The sequence below is a fragment of the Oncorhynchus mykiss genome, chromosome 12 (genome assembly GCF_057628025.1).
Source record: "Oncorhynchus mykiss isolate SJ-2025 chromosome 12, ASM5762802v1, whole genome shotgun sequence".
NCBI lineage: Eukaryota > Metazoa > Chordata > Actinopteri > Salmoniformes > Salmonidae > Oncorhynchus > Oncorhynchus mykiss.
Genome location: NC_143033.1, coordinates 13,422,501 through 13,444,411, shown reverse-complemented (window position 1 = coordinate 13,444,411; position 21,911 = coordinate 13,422,501). Strand labels below are relative to the sequence as shown.

The following is a 21,911-nucleotide window of genomic DNA, read 5'->3' as shown; positions in this document are numbered from 1 at the left end:
TATCATCCAGAAGGTGAGGTCAGTACAGGTGCATCAAAGCAGGGACTGAAAAACAGCTTCTATCTCAAGGCCATCAGACTGTTAAACAGCCATCACTAACATTGAGTGGCTGCTGCCAACATACTGACTCAACTCCAGCCACTTTAATAATGGAAAAATGTATGTAAAAAATGTATCACTAGTCACTTTAAACAATGCCACTTAATATGTTTACATACCCTACATTACTCATCTCATATGTACATACTGTACTCAATACCATCTACTGCATCTTGCCTATGCCGTTCTGTACCATCACTCATTCATATATCTTTATGTACATATTCTTTATCCCTTTACACTTGTGTGTGTATAAGGTAGTTGTTGTGAAATTGTTAGGTTAGATTACTCGTTGGTTAATACTGCACTGTCGGAACTAGAAGCACAAGCATTTCGCTACACTCGCATTAACATCTGCTAACCATGTGTATGTGACAAATACAATTTGATTTGATTGGGAATTTAGCCAGGACACCGGGACACCGGACACCGGGGTTAACACCCCTACTCTTATGTGCCATGGGATCTTAGTTATCGTGCTCAGATATATTCAATGTCTGCTTTTATTTTGTTTTACCCATCTTCCAATAGGTGCCCTTCTTTGTGAGTCATTGGAAAACCTCCCTGGTCTTTGTGATTCTGTGTTTGAAATTCACTGCTTGACTAAGGGACCTTACAGATGATTTTATGTGTGGGGTACAGAGATGAGGTAGTCATTGAAAAATCATACATATACAGTGCATTCAGAAAGTATTCAGACCTCTTCCCTTTTTCCACATTTTGTTACGTTACAGCCTTATTCTAAAATTATTATTTTTTTAAATCCTCAGCAATCTACACACAATACCCCATAATGACAAAGCCAAAACAAGTTTTTAGAAAATGTTGCTAATTTATTAACAATAAAGAACTATATAAATAAATATAATATATATAGAAATATCTTATTTACATAAGTATTCAGACCCTTTGCTATGTGACTCGAAATTGAGCTCAGGTGCATCCTTTTCCATTAATCATCCTTGAGATGTTTCTACAACTTTATTGGAGTCCACCTGTGGTAAATTAAAATGATTGCACATGATTTGGAAAGGCACACACCTGTCTATAAAAGGTCTACACAGAGGAACTCTAGAGCTCTGTCAGAGTGACCATCGGGTTCTTGGTCACCTCCCTGACCAAGTCCCTTCTCTCTCAATTGCTTAGTTTGGCCGGGTGGCCAGCTCTAGAAAGAGTCTTGAAGGTTCCAAACTTCTTCCATTTAAGAATGATGGAAGCCACTGTTTTCTTGGGGACCTTCCATGCTGCAGACATTCTTTGGTACCCTCCCCCAGATCTTTGCCTCAAGACAATCCTGTCTCGAAGCTCTACGGACAATCAGTGTGCAAAGCTGTCATCAAGGCAAAGGGTGGCTATTTGAAGAATCTCAAATATAAAATATATTTTGATTTGGTTAACACTTGTTTTGGTTACTACATGATTCCATATGTGTTATTTCATAGTTTTGATGTCTTCACTATTATTCTACAATGTGGAAAATAATACAAATAAAGAAACACCCTTGAATGAGAAGGTCTGTCCAAACTTTTGACCGGTAGTGTATATGAATATGGTCTGTATGTACTGCATGTCTGTGTTTTAGCATGAAATCACAGAGACAGGCTGCCTCTGAAACCATATCTTCTGTTGGATGGTATGGGCCTAGTGGGTCTGGAGTGAGAGGTTTATATGCAGTTAATTAACATATATATGGCACACGGCACACTGGTGGTTTACACAGACACACCCCATCAGTGTGTCTGTGTGCGCGGGTGTGTGTGCGCACATTTTTCGGATGTCCCAGCTAGCACATTTGGATCCTAGGAAGTTGTGAGAAAGTATGTTTTTGGTTACCCATTGGTTCTGGGAACGAAGCCATACGACTGGTAAAACTGAAAGTTTTTTAAACGGAAGTGAATGTTTTGCTTGCTTTGGGAACATACATTTTTAGGTTGCAGGGATGTTCTGAGAATGTTTTACTATGGTTCCAGGGAGGTTCTGAGAATGTTTTACTATGGTTCCAGGGAGGTTCTGAGAACGTTTTACTATGGTTCCAGGGAGGTTCTGAGAACGTTTTACTATGGTTCCAGGGAGGTTCTGAGAACGTTTTACTATGGTTCCAGGGAGGTTCTGAGAATGTTTTACTATGGTTGCAGGGAGGTTCTGAGAATGTTTTACTATGGTTCCCGGGAGGTTCTGAGAATGTTTTACTATGGTTCCAGGGAGGTTCTGAGAACATTTTACTATGGTTCCAGGGAGGTTCTGAGAATGTTTTACTATGGTTCCAGGGAGGTTCTGAGAATGTTTTACTATGGTTCCAGGGAGGTTCTGAGAACGTTTTACTATGGTTCCAGGGAGGTTCTGAGAACATTTTACTATGGTTCCAGGGAGGTTCTGAGAATGTTTTACTATGGTTGCAGGGAGGTTCTGAGAATGTTTTACTATGGTTCCCGGGAGGTTCTGAGAATGTTTTACTATGGTTCCAGGGAGGTTCTGAGAACATTTTACTATGGATCCAGGGAGGTTCTGAGAATGTTTTACTATGGTTCCAGGGAGGTTCTGAGAATGTTTTACTATGGTTCCTGAAAGTTTTCTTGGGAGGATTTATTAACGTTCTGAGGACAAAAATGGTAGGTTATTTGAAGGTAATTAAATAAAATTCTGAGAACATCTTTCAATAAGACTGCTAACTGTTTTGAACTAATTTTCTTAGGCATTAATCATGCAGATACATTTCTTTATTATTAGGGCACGGTGTCAGTGAGATTCAAAACTATTTTGTTTTATTCTCTATCCATGGAATTAGTCCATTGCGCCACCAGGATGGAGTTAGCATGCCATGTTTTTTTTTTACTCATACAAAGCTGTTCATTTTAGTCTATTCAAAAAGAGGGGGGTGAGGGGTTAGGAGGGTAGTGGGTAATAAGGGGGTAAGGGGTTAGAAGGGTAGTGAGGCAGTAGAGCTGTTGTTGGGGAGTAGTGAGAGATTAGGGTGGTAGGGGGAAGTTAGGGGGTAGAGGGGTAGGGGGGTAGCGCGGGTGTAGGAGGGTAGTTAGGGGTGGAGGAGTAGTGAGGGGGTAAGGCGGTAGTGAGGGGTAGGGGGTAGTGAGGGGGTTAGGGGGTAGAGGGGTAGTGAGGGGGTAGTTAGGAGGTAGAGGGGTAGTGAGGGGGTAGAGGGGGTAGTTAGGGGTGGAGGAGTAGTGAGGGGGTAAGGTGGTAGTGAGGGGTAGGGGGTAGAAGGGTAGTGAGGGGGTAGTTAGGAGGTAGAGGGGTAGTGAGGGGGTAGAGGGGGTAGTTAGGGGTGGAGGAGTAGTGAGGGGGCAAGGTGGTAGTGAGGGGTAGGGGGTAGAGGGGTAGTGAGGGGGTAGTTAGGAGGTAGAGGGGTAGTGATTGGGTAGTTAGGAGGTAGACGGGTAGTGAGGGGGTAGAGGGGGTAGTTAGCGAGAGAGAGACCTCCTCTCTCAGGAGCATATTCCTGCGTCACAGATTGAATTAGCCCTGCGTCTCCATTTGATTTGACTTTTATTTCACCTTTATTTAACCAGGTAGGCCAGTTGACAACAAGTTCTCATTTACAACTGCAAACTGGCCAAGATGAAGCATAGCAGTGCGACAAAAACAACAACACAGAGTTATTGATCTGAGGGAGTTTAAATTGACTGGGCTGGACTTGCTAACATGCCTCTTATAGTATTGGGTTTCCTCCACTTATCACATTGCACTGTACACTACACAGTACTGAGCCAGGAAGAACAGACTGAGCCCAGAGAAGAACAGACTGAGCCCAGAGAAGAACAGACTGAGCCCAGAGAAGAACAGACTGAGCCCAGAGAAGAACAGACTAAGCCCAGAGAAGAACAGACTGAGCCCAGAGAAGAACAGACTGAGCCCAGAGAAGAACAGACTGAGCCCAGAGAAGAACAGACTGAGCCCAGAGAAGAACAGACTGAGCCCAGAGAAGAACAGACTGAGCCCAGTGAAGAACAGACTGAGCCCAGTGAAGAACAGACTGAGCCCAGTGAAGAACAGACTGAGCCCAGTGAAGAACAGACTGAGCCCAGTGAAGAACAGACTGAGCCCAGGGAAGAACAGACTGAGCCCAGGGAAGAACAGACTGAGCCCAGTGAATAACAGACTGAGCCCAGTGAATAACAGACTGAGCCCAGTGAATAACAGACTGAGCCCAGTGAATAACAGACTGAGCCCAGTGAAGAACAGACTGAGCCCAGGGAAGAACAGACTGAGCCCAGGGAAGAACAGACTGAGCCCAGGGAAGAACAGACTGAGCCCAGTGAATAACAGACTGAGCCCAGTGAATAACAGACTGAGCCCAGTGAATAACAGACTGAGCCCAGTGAATAACAGACTGAGCCCAGTGAATAACAGACTGAGCCCAGTGAATAACAGACTGAGCCCAGTGAAGAACAGACTGAGCCAGGTGAATGCAGGTCTAGCAGCAGCTACTGTATGCCTCTCTACCAGACCAAAACAATGTGTTTTATGCACCCTTTGACAACAACAACATCAAGCCTGGCGTGAGCGCCGTCACCGACTCAGAGGACTGGGGGATCTCGCTCTCCGAGGCCGACGTAAGAAGGGTCTTTAATCAGGTCAACACCTGCAAGGCCGTGGGCCCCTACGGTATTTCAGGGTGAATTCTCAGAGCATGCGTAGAACAGCTGGCATTTTCAACCTCTCCTTGTCCCAGTCTGTAATCTCCACATGTTTTAAACTGACCACCATCATTCCTGTTCTCAAGAACTCTAAGGCTTCATGCCAGAATGACTACCACCCTGTAGCACTCACATCTGTAATCATGAAGTGCTTTGAGAGGCTGGTTATGGCACACATTCACTCCACCATCCCAGACACCCTAGACCCACTCCAAATAGTAAGACTGCCCCAACAGATCCATAGACGACGCAATCTAAATTTCTCACCAAACTTCCCTCACTCAACTAGATAAGAGGAATACCTATGTGAGAATACTGTTCATTGACTACAGCTCAGCGTTCAACACCATTATCACCACCTGTGTGTGAACCCTTCCTTCTGAAACTGGATCCTGGACTTTCTGACGGAATGACCCCAGGTGGTGAGGGTAGGCAACATCACCTCCACCATGTTGACCCTCAACACCGGGGCCCCACAGGAACGATGAGTCATCCAACAGTGTGGAGACCAAGTAGCTGATCGTGGACTACAGGAAACAGGGGGGGCGAACACACCCCTATCCACATCGATGAGACGGCAGCGGAGCAGGTAGACAGCTTCAAGTTCCTCGGTGTCCAAATCACTAAAGACTTCAAATGGTCCAAATAGAAATGCACAATCGTGAAGAAGAATTGACAGTGCCTCTTCCCCCTCAGATGGTGTGAAAAGAAGGCCCTGAAAATCGTTTGAGACCCCAACCACCCAAGCCATAGACTATTTTCTCTACTGCCGTACGGCAAGAGGTACCGGTGAATCAAGTCTGACACCAACAGGCTCTTGTACAACTTCTATCCCCAAGCAATACGACTGATAAATATCCAACAAAATAGTTACACAGACTGAGTTTGTCTTGTATCTTTATTGACCTTTATTTCAATATTTTTCTCTTTGCACACTCACAGGGTCCTACACACAATCACACACACTGTCTCTTTGCACACTCACAGGGTCCTACACACAATCACACACACTGTCTCTTTGCACACTCACAGGGTCCTACACACAATCACACACACTGTCTCTTTGCACACTCACAGGGTCCTACACACAATCACACACACTGTCTCTTTGCACACTCACAGGGTCCTACACACAATCACACAAACACTGTCTCTTTGCACACTCACAGGGTCCTACACACAATCACACACACTGTCTCTTTGCACACTCACAGGGTCCTACACACAATCACACACACTGTCACTTGCACACTTGCACACACAAACAGTCACGCCATCATTTGCTCACTCACACATAATATGCACATACAATTATACTGACTCTACACACCCACTCACGCACAATCATCATATACTGTACACTGCTGCTACTCTGTTTATCTTACATCCTGTTGCCTAGTTACCTTACCCCTATACAAGTCGGAAGTTTACGTACACCTTAGCCAAATACATTTAAACTCAGTTTTTCACAATTCCTGACATTTAATCCTAGTAAAAAATCCCTGTCTTAGGTCAGTTAGGATCACCACTATATTTTAAGAATGTGAAATATCAAAATAATAGTAGAGAGAATGATTTATTTCAGCTTTTATTTCTTTCATCACATTCCCAGTGGGCCAGAAGTTTACATACACTCAATAAATATTTGGTAGCATTGCCTTTAAATTATTTAACTTGCGTCAAATGTTTTAGGTAGCCTTCCACAAGCTTCCCACAATAAGTTGGGTGAATTTTGGCCCATTCCTCCTGACAGAGCTGGTGTAACTGAGTCAGGTTTGTAGGCCTCTTTGCTCTCACACGCTATTTCAGTTCTGCCCACATATTTTCTATGGGATTGAGGTCAGGGCTTTGTGGTGGCCACTCCAATACCTTGACTTTGTTGCCATTTTGCCACACCTTTGGAAGTATGTTTGGGGTCATTGTCCATTTGGAAGACCCATTTGCGACCAAGCTTTAATTTCCTGACTGATGTCTTGAGATGTTGGATATATTTATCCACAATATATTTCCTGCCTCGTGATGCCATCTATTTTGTGAAATGCACCAGTCCCCCCTGCAGCAAAGCACCCTCACAACATGATGATGCCACACCTGTGCTTCACGGTTGGGATGGTGTTCTTTGGCTTGCAAGCCTCCCCCTTTTTCCTCCAATCATGACGATGGTCATTATGGCCGACAGTTCTATTTTTGTTTCATCAGACCAGAGGATATTTCTCCAAAAAGTACGATCTTTGTCCCCATGTGCAGTTGCAAACCGTAGTCTGGCTTTTTTATGGCGGTTTTGGAGCAGTGGCTTCTTCCTTGCTGAGCGGCCTTTCAGGTTATGTCGATATAGGACTCGTTTTACTGTGGATATAGATACATTTGTACATTTGTACATTTGTACCTCCAGCATCTTCACAAGGTCCTTTGCTGTTGTTCTGGGATTGATTTGCACTTTTCTCACCAAAGTACGTTCATCTCTAGGAGACAGAACGTGTCTCCTTCCTGAGCGGTATGACGGCTGCGTGGTCCCATGGTGTTTATACTTGCGTACTATTGTTTGTACAGATGAACGTGGTACCTTCAGGCATTTGGATATTGCTCCCAAGGATGAACCAGACTTGATGAGGTCCACAATTTTATTTCTGAGGTCTTGGCTGATTTCTTTTGATTTTCCCATGATGTCAAGCGGGAAGGACTGGGTTTGAAGGTAGGCCTTGGAATACATCCACAGGTACACCTCCAATTGACTCAAATGAGGTCAATTAGCCTATCAAAAGCTTCTAAAGCCATGACATAATTTTCTAGAATTTTCCAAGCTGTTTAAAGGCACAGTCGATTTAGTGTATGTAAACTTCTGACCCACTGGAATTGTGATACTTATAAGTGAAATAATCTGTCTGTAAACAATTGTTAGAAGAATTACTTGTGTCATGCACAAAGTAGATGCCCTAACCGACTTGCCAAAACTATAGTTTGTTAAGAAGACATCTGTGGAGTGGTTGAAAAACAAGTTTTAATGACTCCAACCTACTTCCGGCGCTGACAGAGATGGCCGCCTCGCTTCGCGTTCCTAGGAAACTATGCAGTTTTTTGTTTTTTTACGTGTTATTTCTTACATTAGTACCCCAGGTCATCTTAGGTTTCATTACATACAGTCGAGAAGAACTACTGAATATAAGATCAGCGTCAACTCACCATCAGTACGACCAAGAATATGTTTTTCGCGACGCGGATCCTGTGTTCTGCCTTACAAACAGGACAACGGAGCGGATCCCATGCAGCGACCCAAAAAAACGACTCCGAAAAAGAGGGAAACGAGGCGGTCTTCTGGTCAGACTCCGGAGACGGGCACACCGTGCACCACTCCCTAGCATTCTTCTTGCCAATGTCCAGTCTCTTGACAACAAGGTTGATGAAATCCGAGCAAGGGTAGCATTCCAGAGGGACATCAGAGACTGTAACGTTCTTTGCTTCACGGAAACGTGGCTCACTGGAGAGACGCTATCCGAGGCGGTGCAGCCAACGGGTTTCTCCACGCATCGCGCAGACAGAAACAAACATCTTTCTGGTAAGAAGAGGGGCGGGGGCGTATGCCTTATGGCTAACGTGACATGGTGTGATGAAAGAAACATACAGGAACTCAAATCCTTCTGTTCACCTGATTTAGAATTCCTCACAATCAAATGTAGACCGCATTATCTACCAAGAGAATTCTCTTCGATTATAATCACAGCCGTATATATCCCCCACCAAGCAGACACATCGACGGCTCTGAATGAACTTTATTTGACTCTTTGCAAACTGGAAACCATTTATCCGGAGGCTGCATTCATTGTAGCTGGGGATTTTAACAAGGCTAATCTGAAAACAAGACTCCCTAAATTTTATCAGCATATCGATTGCGCAACCAGGGGTGGAAAGACCTTGGATCATTGTTACTCTAACTTCCGCGATGCATATAAGGCCCTGCCCCGCCCCCCTTTCGGAAAAGCTGACCACGACTCCATTTTGTTGATCCCTGCCTACAGACAGAAACTAAAACAAGAGGCTCCCACGCTGAGGTCTGTCCAACGCTGGTCCGACCAAGCTGACTCCACACTCCAAGACTGCTTCCATCACGTGGACTGGGACATGTTTCGTATTGCGTCAGACAACAACATTGACGAATACGCTGATTCGGTGTGCGAGTTCATTAGAACGTGCGTTGAAGATGTCGTTCCCATAGCAACGATTAAAACATTCCCTAACCAGAAACCGTGGATTGATGGCAGCATTCGCGTGAAACTGAAAGCGCGAACCACTGCTTTTAATCAGGGCAAGGTGTCTGGTAACATGACCGAATACAAACAGTGCAGCTATTCCCTCCGCAAGGCTATCAAACAAGCTAAGCGTCAGTACAGAGACAAAGTAGAATCTCAATTCAACGGCTCAGACACAAGAGGCATGTGGCAGGGTCTACAGTCAATCACGGACTACAGGAAGAAATCCAGCCCAGTCACGGACCAGGATGTCCTGCTCCCAGGCAGACTAAATAACTTTTTTGCCCGCTTTGAGGACAATACAGTGCCACTGACACGGCCTGCAACGAAAACATGCGGTCTCTCCTTCACTGCAGCCGAGGTGAGTAAGACATTTAAACGTGTTAACCATCGCAAGGCTGCAGGCCCAGACGGCATCCCCAGCCGCGCCCTCAGAGCATGCGCAGACCAGCTGGCCGATGTGTTTACGGACAAATTCAATCAATCCCTATACCAGTCTGCTGTTCCCACATGCTTCAAGAGGGCCACCATTGTTCCTGTTCCCAAGAAAGCTAAGGTAACTGAGCTAAACGACTACCGCCCTGTAGCACTCACTTCCGTCATCATGAAGTGCTTTGAGAGACTAGTCAAGGACCATATCACCTCCACCCTACCTGACACCCTAGACCCACTCCAATTTGCTTACCGCCCAAATAGGTCCACAGACGATGCAATCTCAACCACACTGCACACTGCCCTAACCCATCTGGACAAGAGGAATACCTATGTGAGAATGCTGTTCATTGACTACAGCTCGGCATTCAACACCATAGTACCCTCCAAGCTCGTCATCAAGCTTGAGACCCTGGGTCTCGACCCCGCCCTGTGCAACTGGGTACTGGACTTCCTGACGGGCCGCCCTCAGGTGGTGAGGGTAGGCAACAACATCTCCTCCCCGCTGATCCTCAACACTGGGGCCCCACAAGGGTGCGTTCTGAGCCCTCTCCTGTACTCCCTGTTCACCCACGACTGCGTGGCCACGCACGCCTCCAACTCAATCATCAAGTTTGCGGACGACACAACAGTGGTAGGCTTGATTACCAACAACGACGAGACGGCCTACAGGGAGGAGGTGAGGGCCCTCAGAGTGTGGTGTCAGGAAAATAACCTCACACTCAACGTCAACAAAACTAAGGAGATGATTGTGGACTTCAGGAAACAGCAGAGGGAACACCCCCCTATCCACATCGATGGAACAGTAGTGGAGAGGGTAGCAAGTTTTAAGTTCCTCGGCATACACATCACAGACAAACTGAATTGGTCCACTCACACAGACAGCATTGTGAGGATAAAGAATATGTACATAAAGATATATGAATGAGTGATGGTACAGAGCGGCATAGGCAAGATACAGTAGATGGTATTGAGTGCAGTATATACATATGAGATGAGTATGTAAACAAAGTGGCATAGTTAAAGTGGCTAGTGATACATGTATTACATAAAGATGCAGTAGATGATATAGAGTACAGTATATACTGTATATATATCAGTATATACATATACTGATATATATATATGTATGTATGTATATATATATATATATATATATATATATATATATATATATATATATATATATATATATATATATATATATATATATATATATATTCATCTCATATATATATATATATATATATATATATATATATATATATATATATATATATATATTCATCTCATATATATGAGATTAATAATGTAGGGTATGTAAACATTATATTAGGTAGCATTGTTTAAAGTGGCTAGTGATATATTTTACATCATTTCCCATCAATTCCCATTATTAAAGTGGCTGGAGTTGAGTCAGTGTGTTGGCAGCAGCCACTCAATGTCAGTGGTGGCTGTTTAACAGTCTGATGGCCAAGATGTTCAAATGTTCATAAATTACCATCATGGCCAAATAATAATAATCACAGTAGTTGTCGAGGGTGCAACAAGTCAGCACCTCAGGAGTAAATGTCACGTCCGGTGAACAGGTCAGGGTTCCATAGCCGCAGGCAGAACAGTTGAAACTGGAGCAGCAGCATGGCCAGATGGACTGGGGACATCAAGGAGTCATCATGCCTGGTAGTCCTGAGGCATGGTCCTAGGGCTCAGGTCCTCAGAGAGAGAGAGAAAGAAAGAAAGTGAGAAAGAGAGAATTAGAGAGAGCATACTTAAATTAGAGAGAGCATACTTAAATTAGAGAGAGCATACTTAAGTTAGGATGTAGGGGGTAGGGGGTAGTGAGGGGTAGGGGGTTGAAGAACAATGGGAAAGTAATTCTGCTTTGAAAGTTGATAAACTTGTAACCCAACTTTTGAGAAAATGTCCCTTGAATGTTTTGCTACACCTACTGGAGAGCTCTTCTTTGTCTACACCCCTCGTTCACACCCTCTTAAGCCCTAGCCCCACCCATCTCTTTAAGGATTCACATGTGAGGCCATTTGCTAAACAGAGTGATTAATGTAGTAAACAGCCAAATATTTCAAGACTAAAAGTGGTGAAAGTAGTAGCCTACAATAAGGAAAACTCCAAGTAAAAATACACTTTATCTAGTCCTTGGCCTATATCCTAATCGGACTTTGGTGCTGGTCATGTTGTTCTTCACATTACCATCTAGCTAGCGAGCCAGCAAGCTAACGTTCGGTAGCTAGCTAACAGTATGCTTTAACTTGCAATGAAAATGACTTTCTGACAAAATTAGAAATGTAGAATATCTGAAAATGTAGCTAGACTCTTACCCATATACATGGATGAATGCTTCACGGCCGACTGGAACCATTTAACTCTGTTTTGTTTGGCCAGCGTGTCAAGTCACTCCGGTTCACACTGACTGTGGCTTGTGCAGAAAGTAGCAAATCACTTTTTCCAACTGATCTGTTGATAACACCTGCTAAATTCAGGGCATCGATGTTGTTGAGAGAAGTTGCAAAACTTTTGTTGTTCTCGATGGCTAACATTATATATTTCAATAACGACGCGGTAGAAAGGACTGTCAACACATACTGAGCAGCTCACGTTATAAACAGAAGCATGTTACCAATCCAAATCCAATCCAAATCCAAATCCAATCCAAATCCAAACTCATCTCCAGCACATCCATTATCTCAGCCAGCTTCCGTGGCTGAACCAACTAGACTCGTAATTTAACAGTTTTATTTGTATTTACGGATGGAATACAAGTTTGTTATTTAGGCACATGAAAGTTCACATGTTCCAGAAGGCATTTTTTTGATAAAAAAAATAAAAAAAGAATGTTCAAGTGCCTCTCCTGTGAAGTAGTGATGTGCGACATACGCCTAGTTTCCTGAAACGAGTCACATATGTGTCTCTAATGTGTGTCATACATTTGGCAGGAGGTTAGGAAGTGCAGCTCAGTTTCCACCTCATTTTGTGGGCAGTGTGCACATAGCCTGTCTTGTCTTGAGAGCCAGGTCTGCCTGCGGTGGCCTTTCTCAATAGCAAGGCTATGCTCACTGAGTCTGTACATAGTCAAAGCGTTCCTTAAGTTTGGCTCAGTCACAGTGGTCAGGTATTGTGCCACTGTGTACTCTCTGTTTAGGGCCAAATAACATTCTAGTTTGCTCTGTTTTTTTGTTAACTCTTTACAATGTGTCAAGTAATTATCTTCTTGTTTTCTCATGATTTGTTTGGGTCTAATTGTGATGCTGTCCTGGGCCTCTGTAGGGCCTGGTTGTTTTTGCTGTCCTGGGCCTCTCTCTCTCTCTCTCTCTCTCTCTCTCTCTCTCTCTCTCTCTCTCTCTCTCTCCCCTTCTCTCTCTCTCTCTCTCTCTCTCTCCCCTTCTCTCTCTCTCTCCCTCTCTCCCCCTTCTCTCTCTCTATCTCTCTCTCTCTCCCCCTTCTCTCTCTTTCTCTCTCTCTCACACTCTCATTGTGTTATCTATTTTGCTCTCTCTCTCTATCTCTTTCTCTCTCTCTCTCTCTGTGGTCATGAAGGAGGAGGGGATGGGTGGGGTCTGCCTCTTCCAGTGCTTGCAAGCATTTTCCCCTCTCCCTCCTCCCTCTCTCCCTCTCTCCTTTCCACCCTCCCCCCACCCACTCCTTTCATCAGAAACGGATGAGGTAATCCCTGCCAGGGCTTGTGAAGCACATTGAGAGTGTGAACGGGAGAGAGAGAGAGCGAAAGCGAGATAGACTGTGTGGAGTTGAGAGAGAGATATGACAGTAGCAGCAAAGTGCAAGGGGATAGGGCCCTGATCAGCAGTAGCAGTAGTACCAGCAGTAGCAGTAGTACCAGCAGTACCAGCAGTAGTAGCTGTAGTGTTAGCTAGCGTTAGTAACGTAGGGTAGCGTAGCTGCCACACAGTGTTAGTGAGATGAGCTGCTGTCAGGGCTGCTAGTGTGCAGAGGAGCGGAGTGCTGCCTGCTGTGGGACAGAGAGCAGAGCTGGTGCTGGGGACCTCAGGGTGGGGTACAGCCCAAGCTGAACGGAGCTGAGCTGTGAGGACAGGACAGGAGAGCAGAGCTGGCGCTGGGGACCTCAGGGTGGGGTATAGCCCAAGCGGAACGGAGCTGAGCTGTGAGGACAGGACAGGAGAGCAGAAGGGAATCATGACGGAGCGCTGTAGCCTATGGAGCACCCTGTCGGCAGCCGCCTGCTGCTTCTACAGAGGCTCCTTCATGCAGGTGCAGGTGAGGGTGGATGTGTGAGTGAGTGTGAGTGTGAGTGTGAGTGTGAGTGTGAGTGTGCGTGTGCGTGTGCGTGTCTGTGTGTGTGTGTTTGAGAAATCAAAGAGCAAGACAGAGGTGATACAAATTATGTTTTTGTTAGAGTTCGCTTTTGAATTTCTGGTCATTTCTGTTAGTGGTTTTATGTCTGTGTGTGAGAGAGTGTAAATGGGTGTGTTGGAGTGTGTTCCTTCCCATGTTGGCCAGCAGCTAGCTGGTGATACTGGGAGGATGATCACCTCATCTGATTTAGGAGCCTCAGCAACATGAACATGGCTGATTCCTGAGAGATAACATAAGGATGTTTTGTTGGTACACTCTATTGTAGCATTAGAGCATCACAGGAGAGATTAGCATGGAGATGAATTACACTATATCACCACTGAAAGTCTTTGGATACGATAGTAAGACATCTTACAGTAGTATGCATAGCCGCGGGAAGATGTTTGGAGGTGGGGGTGCTGCGATTTGGCCCGCGCTACAGATGGCTATATCGGCCCACTAATACAGGACTGGTAAAGGCTCAGTGTTACAGATGGCTATATCGGCCCACTAATACAGGACTAGTAAAGGCTCAGTGTTACAGATGGCTATATCGGCCCACTAATACAGGACTAGTAAAGGCTCAGTGTTACAGATGGCTATATCGGCCCACTAATACAGGACTAGTAAAGGCTCAGTGTTACAGATGGCTATATCGGCCCACTAATACAGGACTAGTAAAGGCTCAGTGTTACAGATGGCTATATCGGCCCACTAATACAGGACTGGTAAAGGCCCAGTGTTACAGATGGCTATATCGGCCCACTAATACAGGACTAGTAAAGGCCCAGTGTTACAGATGGCTATATCGGCCCACTAATACAGGACTAGTAAAGGCCCAGTGCACTACTTTCCAGAATTTTTATTTTACTAATTTATTCATATTTTTACTAGAGGTGTAGAGGGTACTGCAGCACCCTCTCCACCTCTACCTCCCACAGCTATGGTACTATGTTATTACTGAAAGTGTTTGTATGATATGATTCTGTAGTAAGGACACAGTAATGTAGTATGTTGTTTCTGAAAGTGATAGTAAGGAACCTCAGTGTTGCTAATCACTGCTCTGTACTGATGCATCTACTCTCTGCGCTGTGCCACGTCTGCTGGAGACAGGATTTATTAGTGTTTATAGTTGTGGGTGTAAAGTAAAATATGACCCTGATGTGTGTACGTGCCCGTGTGTAACCTTGGAGAGATGGGAGAATGGGAGCATGTACTGTGACGAGAAGTGGCTACCAGCCTCAGCCACTTTCCTCTTATAGATGGTCCCAATAACATCTTCTGTCTGTGTTTACATCACCTGATCTCAGACCAGCACCAGTACCAGTACAGGAAGAGAGAGAGATCCATACTGTTAGTGAGAGAGTTTCCGTTTGACAGACCTCAGTAGCGGGGTTATACTGAAGCATTTGACTGACTACATTTACGGTTAGAGTAGTTGCATATATGTGGCCTAGGGGCCAGGAAACAAATAGCAGGATTTAAACACTTCAGTTCAGACCACCGTTAGGTTGTTTTCAATTTACAGCTGATATTGTGCTTTAGACACCCATCGCAGAGCTTACTACTGATCCTATGCTCTATGAGTCTAGACTGATAATGTGGGAGTGCTGTGTGCTGGCAGTGCTCCCGTTGTATCTCTATTAAGACCACTATACTACCTCTCCCAGTCTGCCTCTAAATGGGCCATTGTAATGCTACATACAGCCCTGTACGCTTGAACCCCCAAATCCTCCCATCTGCCCCTTTCTCCCCTCCCACAGCACGCACTTTGCACTTTTATTGTTTTTTTCCCCTGATTTTAATCCCCCCTTTCTGTGTCTGCCAGCCAACCAGCCAGGCTAACCCCAACCAGCCAGTCTAACCCCAACCAGCCAGTCTAACCCCAACCAGCCAGGCTAACCCCAACCAGCCAGGCTAACCCCAACCAGCCAGGCTAACCCCAACCAGCCAGTCTAACCCCAACCAGCCAGGCTAACCCCAACCAGCCAGTCTAACCCCAACCAGCCAGGCTAACCCCAACCAGCCAGGCTAACCCCAACCAGCCAGGCTAACCCCAACCAGCCAGTCTAACCCCAACCAGCCAGTCTAACCCCAACCAGCCAGGCTAACCCCAACCAGCCAGGCTAACCCCAACCAGCCAGGCTAACCCCAACCAGCCAGGCTAACCCCAGCCAGCCAGGCTAACCCCAGCTAGCCAGGCTAACCCCAACCTGCCAGGCTAACCCCAACCTGCCAGGCTAACCCCAACCAGCCAGGCTAACCCCAACCAGCCAGGCTAACCCCAACCAGCCAGGCTAACCCCAACCAGCCAGGCTAACCCCAACCAGCCAGTCTAACCCCAGCCTGCCAGGCTAACCCCAACCAGCCAGGCTAACCCCAACCAGCCAGGCTAACCCCAACCAGCCAGGCTAACCCCAACCAGCCAGTCTAACCCCAACCAGCCAGGCTAACCCCAACCGGTCACCCCCAGTGACTCAGCTGGGATATTGTTTGTGGCCCTGCCAGCCTCTCTGTCAGCCCCATACCCCCTTGCCTGGCCCTGTTGTCCCCAACCAGTGGAGGCTGGTGTCACTTTAAATCGGTGGACCAGGCTCATTTTAATGACTGGAATGAATGGAATTATATCAAACACATGTCCTTTGACTGGGGCTCCAGGGGCCACCACAGCCACCAGTTCTCCACCAGCTATAGTGGGGCTCTCTCTCCCTCCACATACTGTAGTCCATGAACAGTGTTCAGCCCCACCCGTGTAACATATCAGAAGCTGTGGAACTGATACTGCTGCATTACGACATTAGCTAGCATTAGCCCCGTGCCACCCGTACCCTCTGTGTAACCCCCCTTACTTCACTCTTCTCGTGTCTCGTCTTGGTGCTTCTTCTCCTCCTCTCCTGAGTCCCTTTCACAGCAAATCCTATTTGTAGCCCCTGCCTCGCCTCGCCTGCCTGTCACCCCCGGAGCGGTGAGAGGCTAAGCGGGCGTTTTAACCTCCAAAGTTCAATAGAAAATCAGCCTGTTACTTAGAGAAAGGAAGTGAATTTTACATTTGCTTTTTATTTAACCTTTATTTAACTAGGCAAGTCAGTTAAGAACAAATTCCATTTACAATGACAGCCTACCCCGGCCAAACCCTAAACCGGACGATGCTGGGCCAATTGTGCCCGTCCGATGGGACTCCCAATCACGACCGGATGTCAGCTTGGATTTGAACCAGGGACTGTAGTTATGCCTCTTGCACTGAGATGCAATGCCTTAGACTGCTGTGCCACTTTGGGAGACAAATTATTATTTCACTGGGATGTTTTCACTCGTTATGAGACATGCTGACTCTGTTTTATTCTTCCTGTTGCTACAAACCATTAGCTTTGTAGCGCCTTATTCCAAACCCCCGTCCTCAAAGCCACTGCATTGTAGCCTGGTTTCTGCTCTCACAATTCCAGAAGGAGTTGGCTAGAGAGCAGAAACAGACTAACACCCAGGCTACTGCTTGGAGCTGGAGATAGATAGAGGGAAGCAGTGAAGCACCAGGGGTTCTGAATGATTAGACTGAGGAATGGTGGGAATGGTAGGTGATGGTGAGGAATGTTAGGGAATGGTGAGGAATGGTAGAGAGGCTGAGACAGCTGTAACAGGGAGATAGACAGCTGTAACAGGGAGATAGACAGCTGTAACAGGGAGATAGACAGCTGTAACAGGGAGATAGACAGCTGTAACAGGGAGATAGACAGCTGTAACAGGGAGACAGACAGCTGTAACAGGGAGATAGACAGATGTAACAGTAACAGGGAGATAGACAGCTGTAACAGTAACAGGGAGAGAGACAGCTGTAACAGTAACAGGGAGATAGACAGCTGTAACAGGGAGATAGACAGCTGTAACGGGGAGATAGACAGCTGTAACAGTAACAGGGAGAGAGACAGCTGTAACAGTAACAGGGAGATAGACAGCTGTAACAGGGAGATAGACAGCTGTAACGGGGAGATAGACAGCTGTAACGGGGAGATAGACAGCTGTAACGGGGAGATAGACAGCTGTAACGGGGAGATAGACAGCTGTAACGGGGAGATAGACAGCTGTAACGGGGAGATAGACCACTGTAACGGGGAGATAGACAGCTGTAACGGGGAGATAGACAGCTGTAACAGTAACAGGGAGAGAGACAGCTGTAACGGGGAGATAGACAGCTGTAACGGGGAGATAGACAGCTGTAACGGGGAGATAGACAGCTGTAACGGGGAGATAGACAGCTGTAACGGGGAGATAGACAGCTGTAACGGGGAGATAGACAGCTGTAACGGGGAGATAGACCACTGTAACGGGGAGATAGACAGCTGTAACAGTAACAGGGAGATAGACAGCTGTAACAGTAACAGGGAGAGAGACAGCTGTAACGGGGAGATAGACAGCTGTAACGGGGAGATAGACAGCTGTAACGAGGAGATAGACAGCTGTAACGGGGAGATAGACAGCTGTAACAGTAACAGGGAGATAGACAGCTGTAACAGTAACAGGGAGAGAGACAGCTGTAACAGTAACATAGACCACTGTAACGGGGAGATAGACAGCTGTAACAGTAACAGGGAAATAGACAGCTGTAACAGTAACAGGGAGATAGACAGCTGTAACAGGGAGAGAGACAGCTGTAACAGTAACATAGACCACTGTAACGGGGAGATAGACAGCTGTAACAGTAACAGGGAAATAGACAGCTGTAACAGTAACAGGGAGAGAGACAGCTGTAACAGTAACATAGACCACTGTAACGGGGAGATAGACAGCTGTAACGGGGAGATAGACAGCTGTAACGGGGAGATAGACCACTGTAACGGGGAGATAGACAGCTGTAACAGTAACAGGGAGATAGACAGCTGTAACAGTAACAGGGAGATAGACAGCTGTAACAGGGAGAGAGACAGCTGTAACAGTAACATAGACCACTGTAACGGGGAGATAGACAGCTGTAACAGTAACAGGGAAATAGACAGCTGTAACAGTAACAAGGAGATAGACAGCTGTAACAGTAACAGGGAGAGAGACAGCTGTAACAGTAACATAGACCACTGTAACGGGGAGATAGACAGCTGTAACAGTAACAAGGAGATAGACAGCTGTAACCGTAACAGGGAGAGAGACAGCTGTAACAGTAACATAGACCACTGTAACGGGGAGATAGACAGCTGTAACAGTAACAAGGAGATAGACAGCTGTAACAGTAACAGGGAAATAGACAGCTGTAACAGTAACATAGACCACTGTAACGGGGAGATAGACAGCTGTAACAGTAACAGGGAGAGAGACAGCTGTAACAGTAACATAGACCACTGTAACGAGGAGAGTAGTGAATGCATTGACAGACAGACTCCCAACGGTCACACTACTCCCACTGACTGATCTACCTGTGTGCCATACATATTCAGTCATTTTATCAGACGATTTACAGTAGTGAGTGCATACATTTTCTACTGGTCCCCGGTGGGAATCAAACCCACAACCCTGGTGTTTGGAGTGTCATGCTCTACGAAATAAGCCACACAGGACCTACAGGACCACATGGACTTCTTGACACCTTGTGGCAGCTGCATGGTTCCCCTCAGAAGTCTTTGTGAGTGTGGCTCTTTTAGGGAGCAGAGCAGCGCTGTAAAGATCACAGGCTTGGTCTGATACTTACTGCAAGCCTCCCAAACACGCACACCCCCAACCCCTTAGTCACAAACGAGTCATTTTCTGCTAGGATGGGCCTATATCTATCTCTAAATTCCTCATTATTGAACATTGATAAATAAATGATCAATCTAGTTGTTGTTAGTTCTGATCCTAGCACTGAATAATGTTTCAGCAGGAGAAGGTTCTAGCAGTTTTAGCAGTAAAAAGTTTTAGCAGTAGAAGGTTTCAGCAGTAGAATGATTTAGCAGTAGAAGGTTTCAGCATTAGAAGGTTTCAGCATTAGAAGGTTTCAGCAGTAGAAGGTTTCAGCAGTAGAAGGTTTCAGCAGTAGAATGATTTAGCAGTAGAATGATTTAGCAGTAGAAGGTTTCAGCAGTAGAAGGTTTCAGCAGTGGAAGGTTTTTGCTGTGGAAGGTTTTAGCAGTGGACGGTTTTAGCAGTAGAAGGTTTTAGCAGTAGAAGGTTTCAGCATTAGAATGTTTTAGCAGTAGAAGGTTTCAGTAGTAGAAGGTTTCAGTGGTAGAATGTTCTAGCAGTAGAATTTTGTAGCAGTAGAAGGTTTCAGTTGTGGAAGGTTTCAGCATTAGAATGTTGTAGCAGTAGAAGGTTTCAGCATTAGAATGTTTCAACAGTAGAATGTTTCAGCAGTAGACGATTTCAGCAGTACAAGGATTTAGCAGTAGAAGGTTTTAGCAGTAGAAGGTTGTATTAGTAGAAGGTTGTAGCAGTAGAAGGATTTAGCATTAGAATTTTTTAGCAGTAGAAGGTTTCAGCAGTAGAATGTTGTAGCTGTAGAAGGTTTCAGTAATAGAATGTTTTAGCATTAGAAGGTTGTAGCAGTAGAAGGTTTCAGTAATAGAAAGTTTCAGTAGTAGAATGTTGTAGCAGTAGAAGGTTTCAGTAATAGAATGTTTTAGCAGTAGAAGGTTGTATTAGTAGAAGGATTTAGCAGTAGAAGGTTTTAGCAGTAGAAGGTTTTAGCAGTAGAATTTTGTAGCAGTAGAATGTTTTAGCAGTAGAATGTTTTAGCAGTAGAAGGATTTAGCAGTAGAAGGTTGTAGCAGTAGAATGTTTCAGAAGTAGAAGGATTTAGCAGTAGAAGGTTTTAGAAGTGGACGGATTTAGCCGTAGAAGGTTTAAGCAGAAGAGATTTTTAGCAGTAGATGGTTTTAGCAGTAGAAGGTTTTAGCAGTAGAAGGTTTTAGCAGTAGAAGGTTTTAGCAGTAGAAGGTTTCAGCAGTAGAAGGTTTCAGCAGTAGAAGGTTTCAGCAGTAGAAGGTTTCAGCATTAGAATTAGTAGAAGGTTTCAGTGGTAGAATGTTGTAGCGGTAGAAGGTTGTTGCAGTAGAAGGTTTCAGCATTAGAAGGATTTAGCAGTAGAAGGTTTTAGCAGTGGACGGTTTTAGCAGTAGAAGGTTTTAGCAGTAGAAGGTTTTAGCAGGAGAAGGTTTTAGCAGGAGAAGGTTTTAGCAGTAGAAGGTTTCAGTAGTAGAATGTTTTAGCAGTTGAATGTTTCATTAGTAGAAGGTTTCAGCAGTTGAATGTTTCATTAGTAGAAGGTTTCAGCAGTTGAATGTTTCATTAGTAGAAGGTTTCAGCAGTTGAATGTTTCATTAGTAGAAGGTTTCAGCAGTTGAAGGTTTCATTAGTAGAAGGTTTCAGCAGTTGAATGTTTCAGTAGTAGAAGGTTTCAGCAGTTGAAGGTTTCATTAGTAGAAGGTTTCAGCAGTTGAATGTTTCATTAGTAGAAGGTTTCAGCAGTAGAAGGTTTCAGCAGTTGAATGTTTCATTAGTAGAAGGTTTCAGCAGTTGAAGGTTTCAGTAGTAGAAGGTTGTAGCAGTTGAATGTTTCAGTAGTAGAAGGTTTTAGCAGTAGAAGGATTTAGCAGGAGAAGGTTTTAGCAGTGGACGGTTTTAGCAGTAGAAGGTTTTAGCAGGAGAAGGTTTTAGCAGGAGATGTACATAAACTACAGATTTTAGGCTCATGCTAAGGTTAAGACATTAGTAATTTAGGTATTCTATTACCCTATTGGGTGTCTGATAAGAGCAGGGGTATGAGGCCTAGTGGGTCAGCCAGGGGAGGTTGAGGTAGCGTTGTCTGATAAGAGCAGGGGTCTGAGGCCTAGTGAGTCAGCCAGGGGAGGTTGAGGTAACGGTCTCTGATAAGAGCAGGGGTCTGAGGCCTAGTGGGTCAGCCAGGGGAGGTTGAGGTAACGTTGTCTGATAAGAGCAGGGGTCTGAGGCCTAGTGGGTCAGCCAGGGGAGGTTGAGGTAACGGTCTCTGATAAGAGCAGGGATCTGAGGCCTAGTGGGTCAGCCAGGGGAGGTTGAGGTAACGTTGTCTCAGTATGTTGCCAGCTCCTCAGACTAGCGTTGTCATTTATGGCCCAACATGACTCCATGCCTTCCTTGTTAAAGAGGTCTTTTGATGTAAATAAAGATCAATTTGAAAAAAGTAAAAGGAGCAGTTAGCTGGAGTACCTAGACATCG

At 45.3% G+C, this 21,911-nt stretch overlaps 1 protein-coding gene across 3 annotated transcripts in view; it reads left to right on the top strand.

The window, feature by feature from the left end:
• Positions 1-21,911, top strand: part of LOC110536786 (SH2 domain-containing protein 3C) — a 111,643-nt gene that overhangs the window by 30,012 nt on the left and 59,720 nt on the right. The window contains exon 1 of one of the 3 annotated variants that reach the window (XM_036936942.2): positions 13,117-13,675. The exons of the other annotated variants lie outside the window; for them this stretch is intronic. Within the exon in view, the coding sequence (XP_036792837.1) occupies positions 13,595-13,675 (81 nt within the window). The 5' untranslated portion in view covers positions 13,117-13,594. Of the gene's footprint in view, positions 1-13,116; positions 13,676-21,911 lie in introns of those variants that run through there. 3 annotated transcript variants of the gene reach the window in all.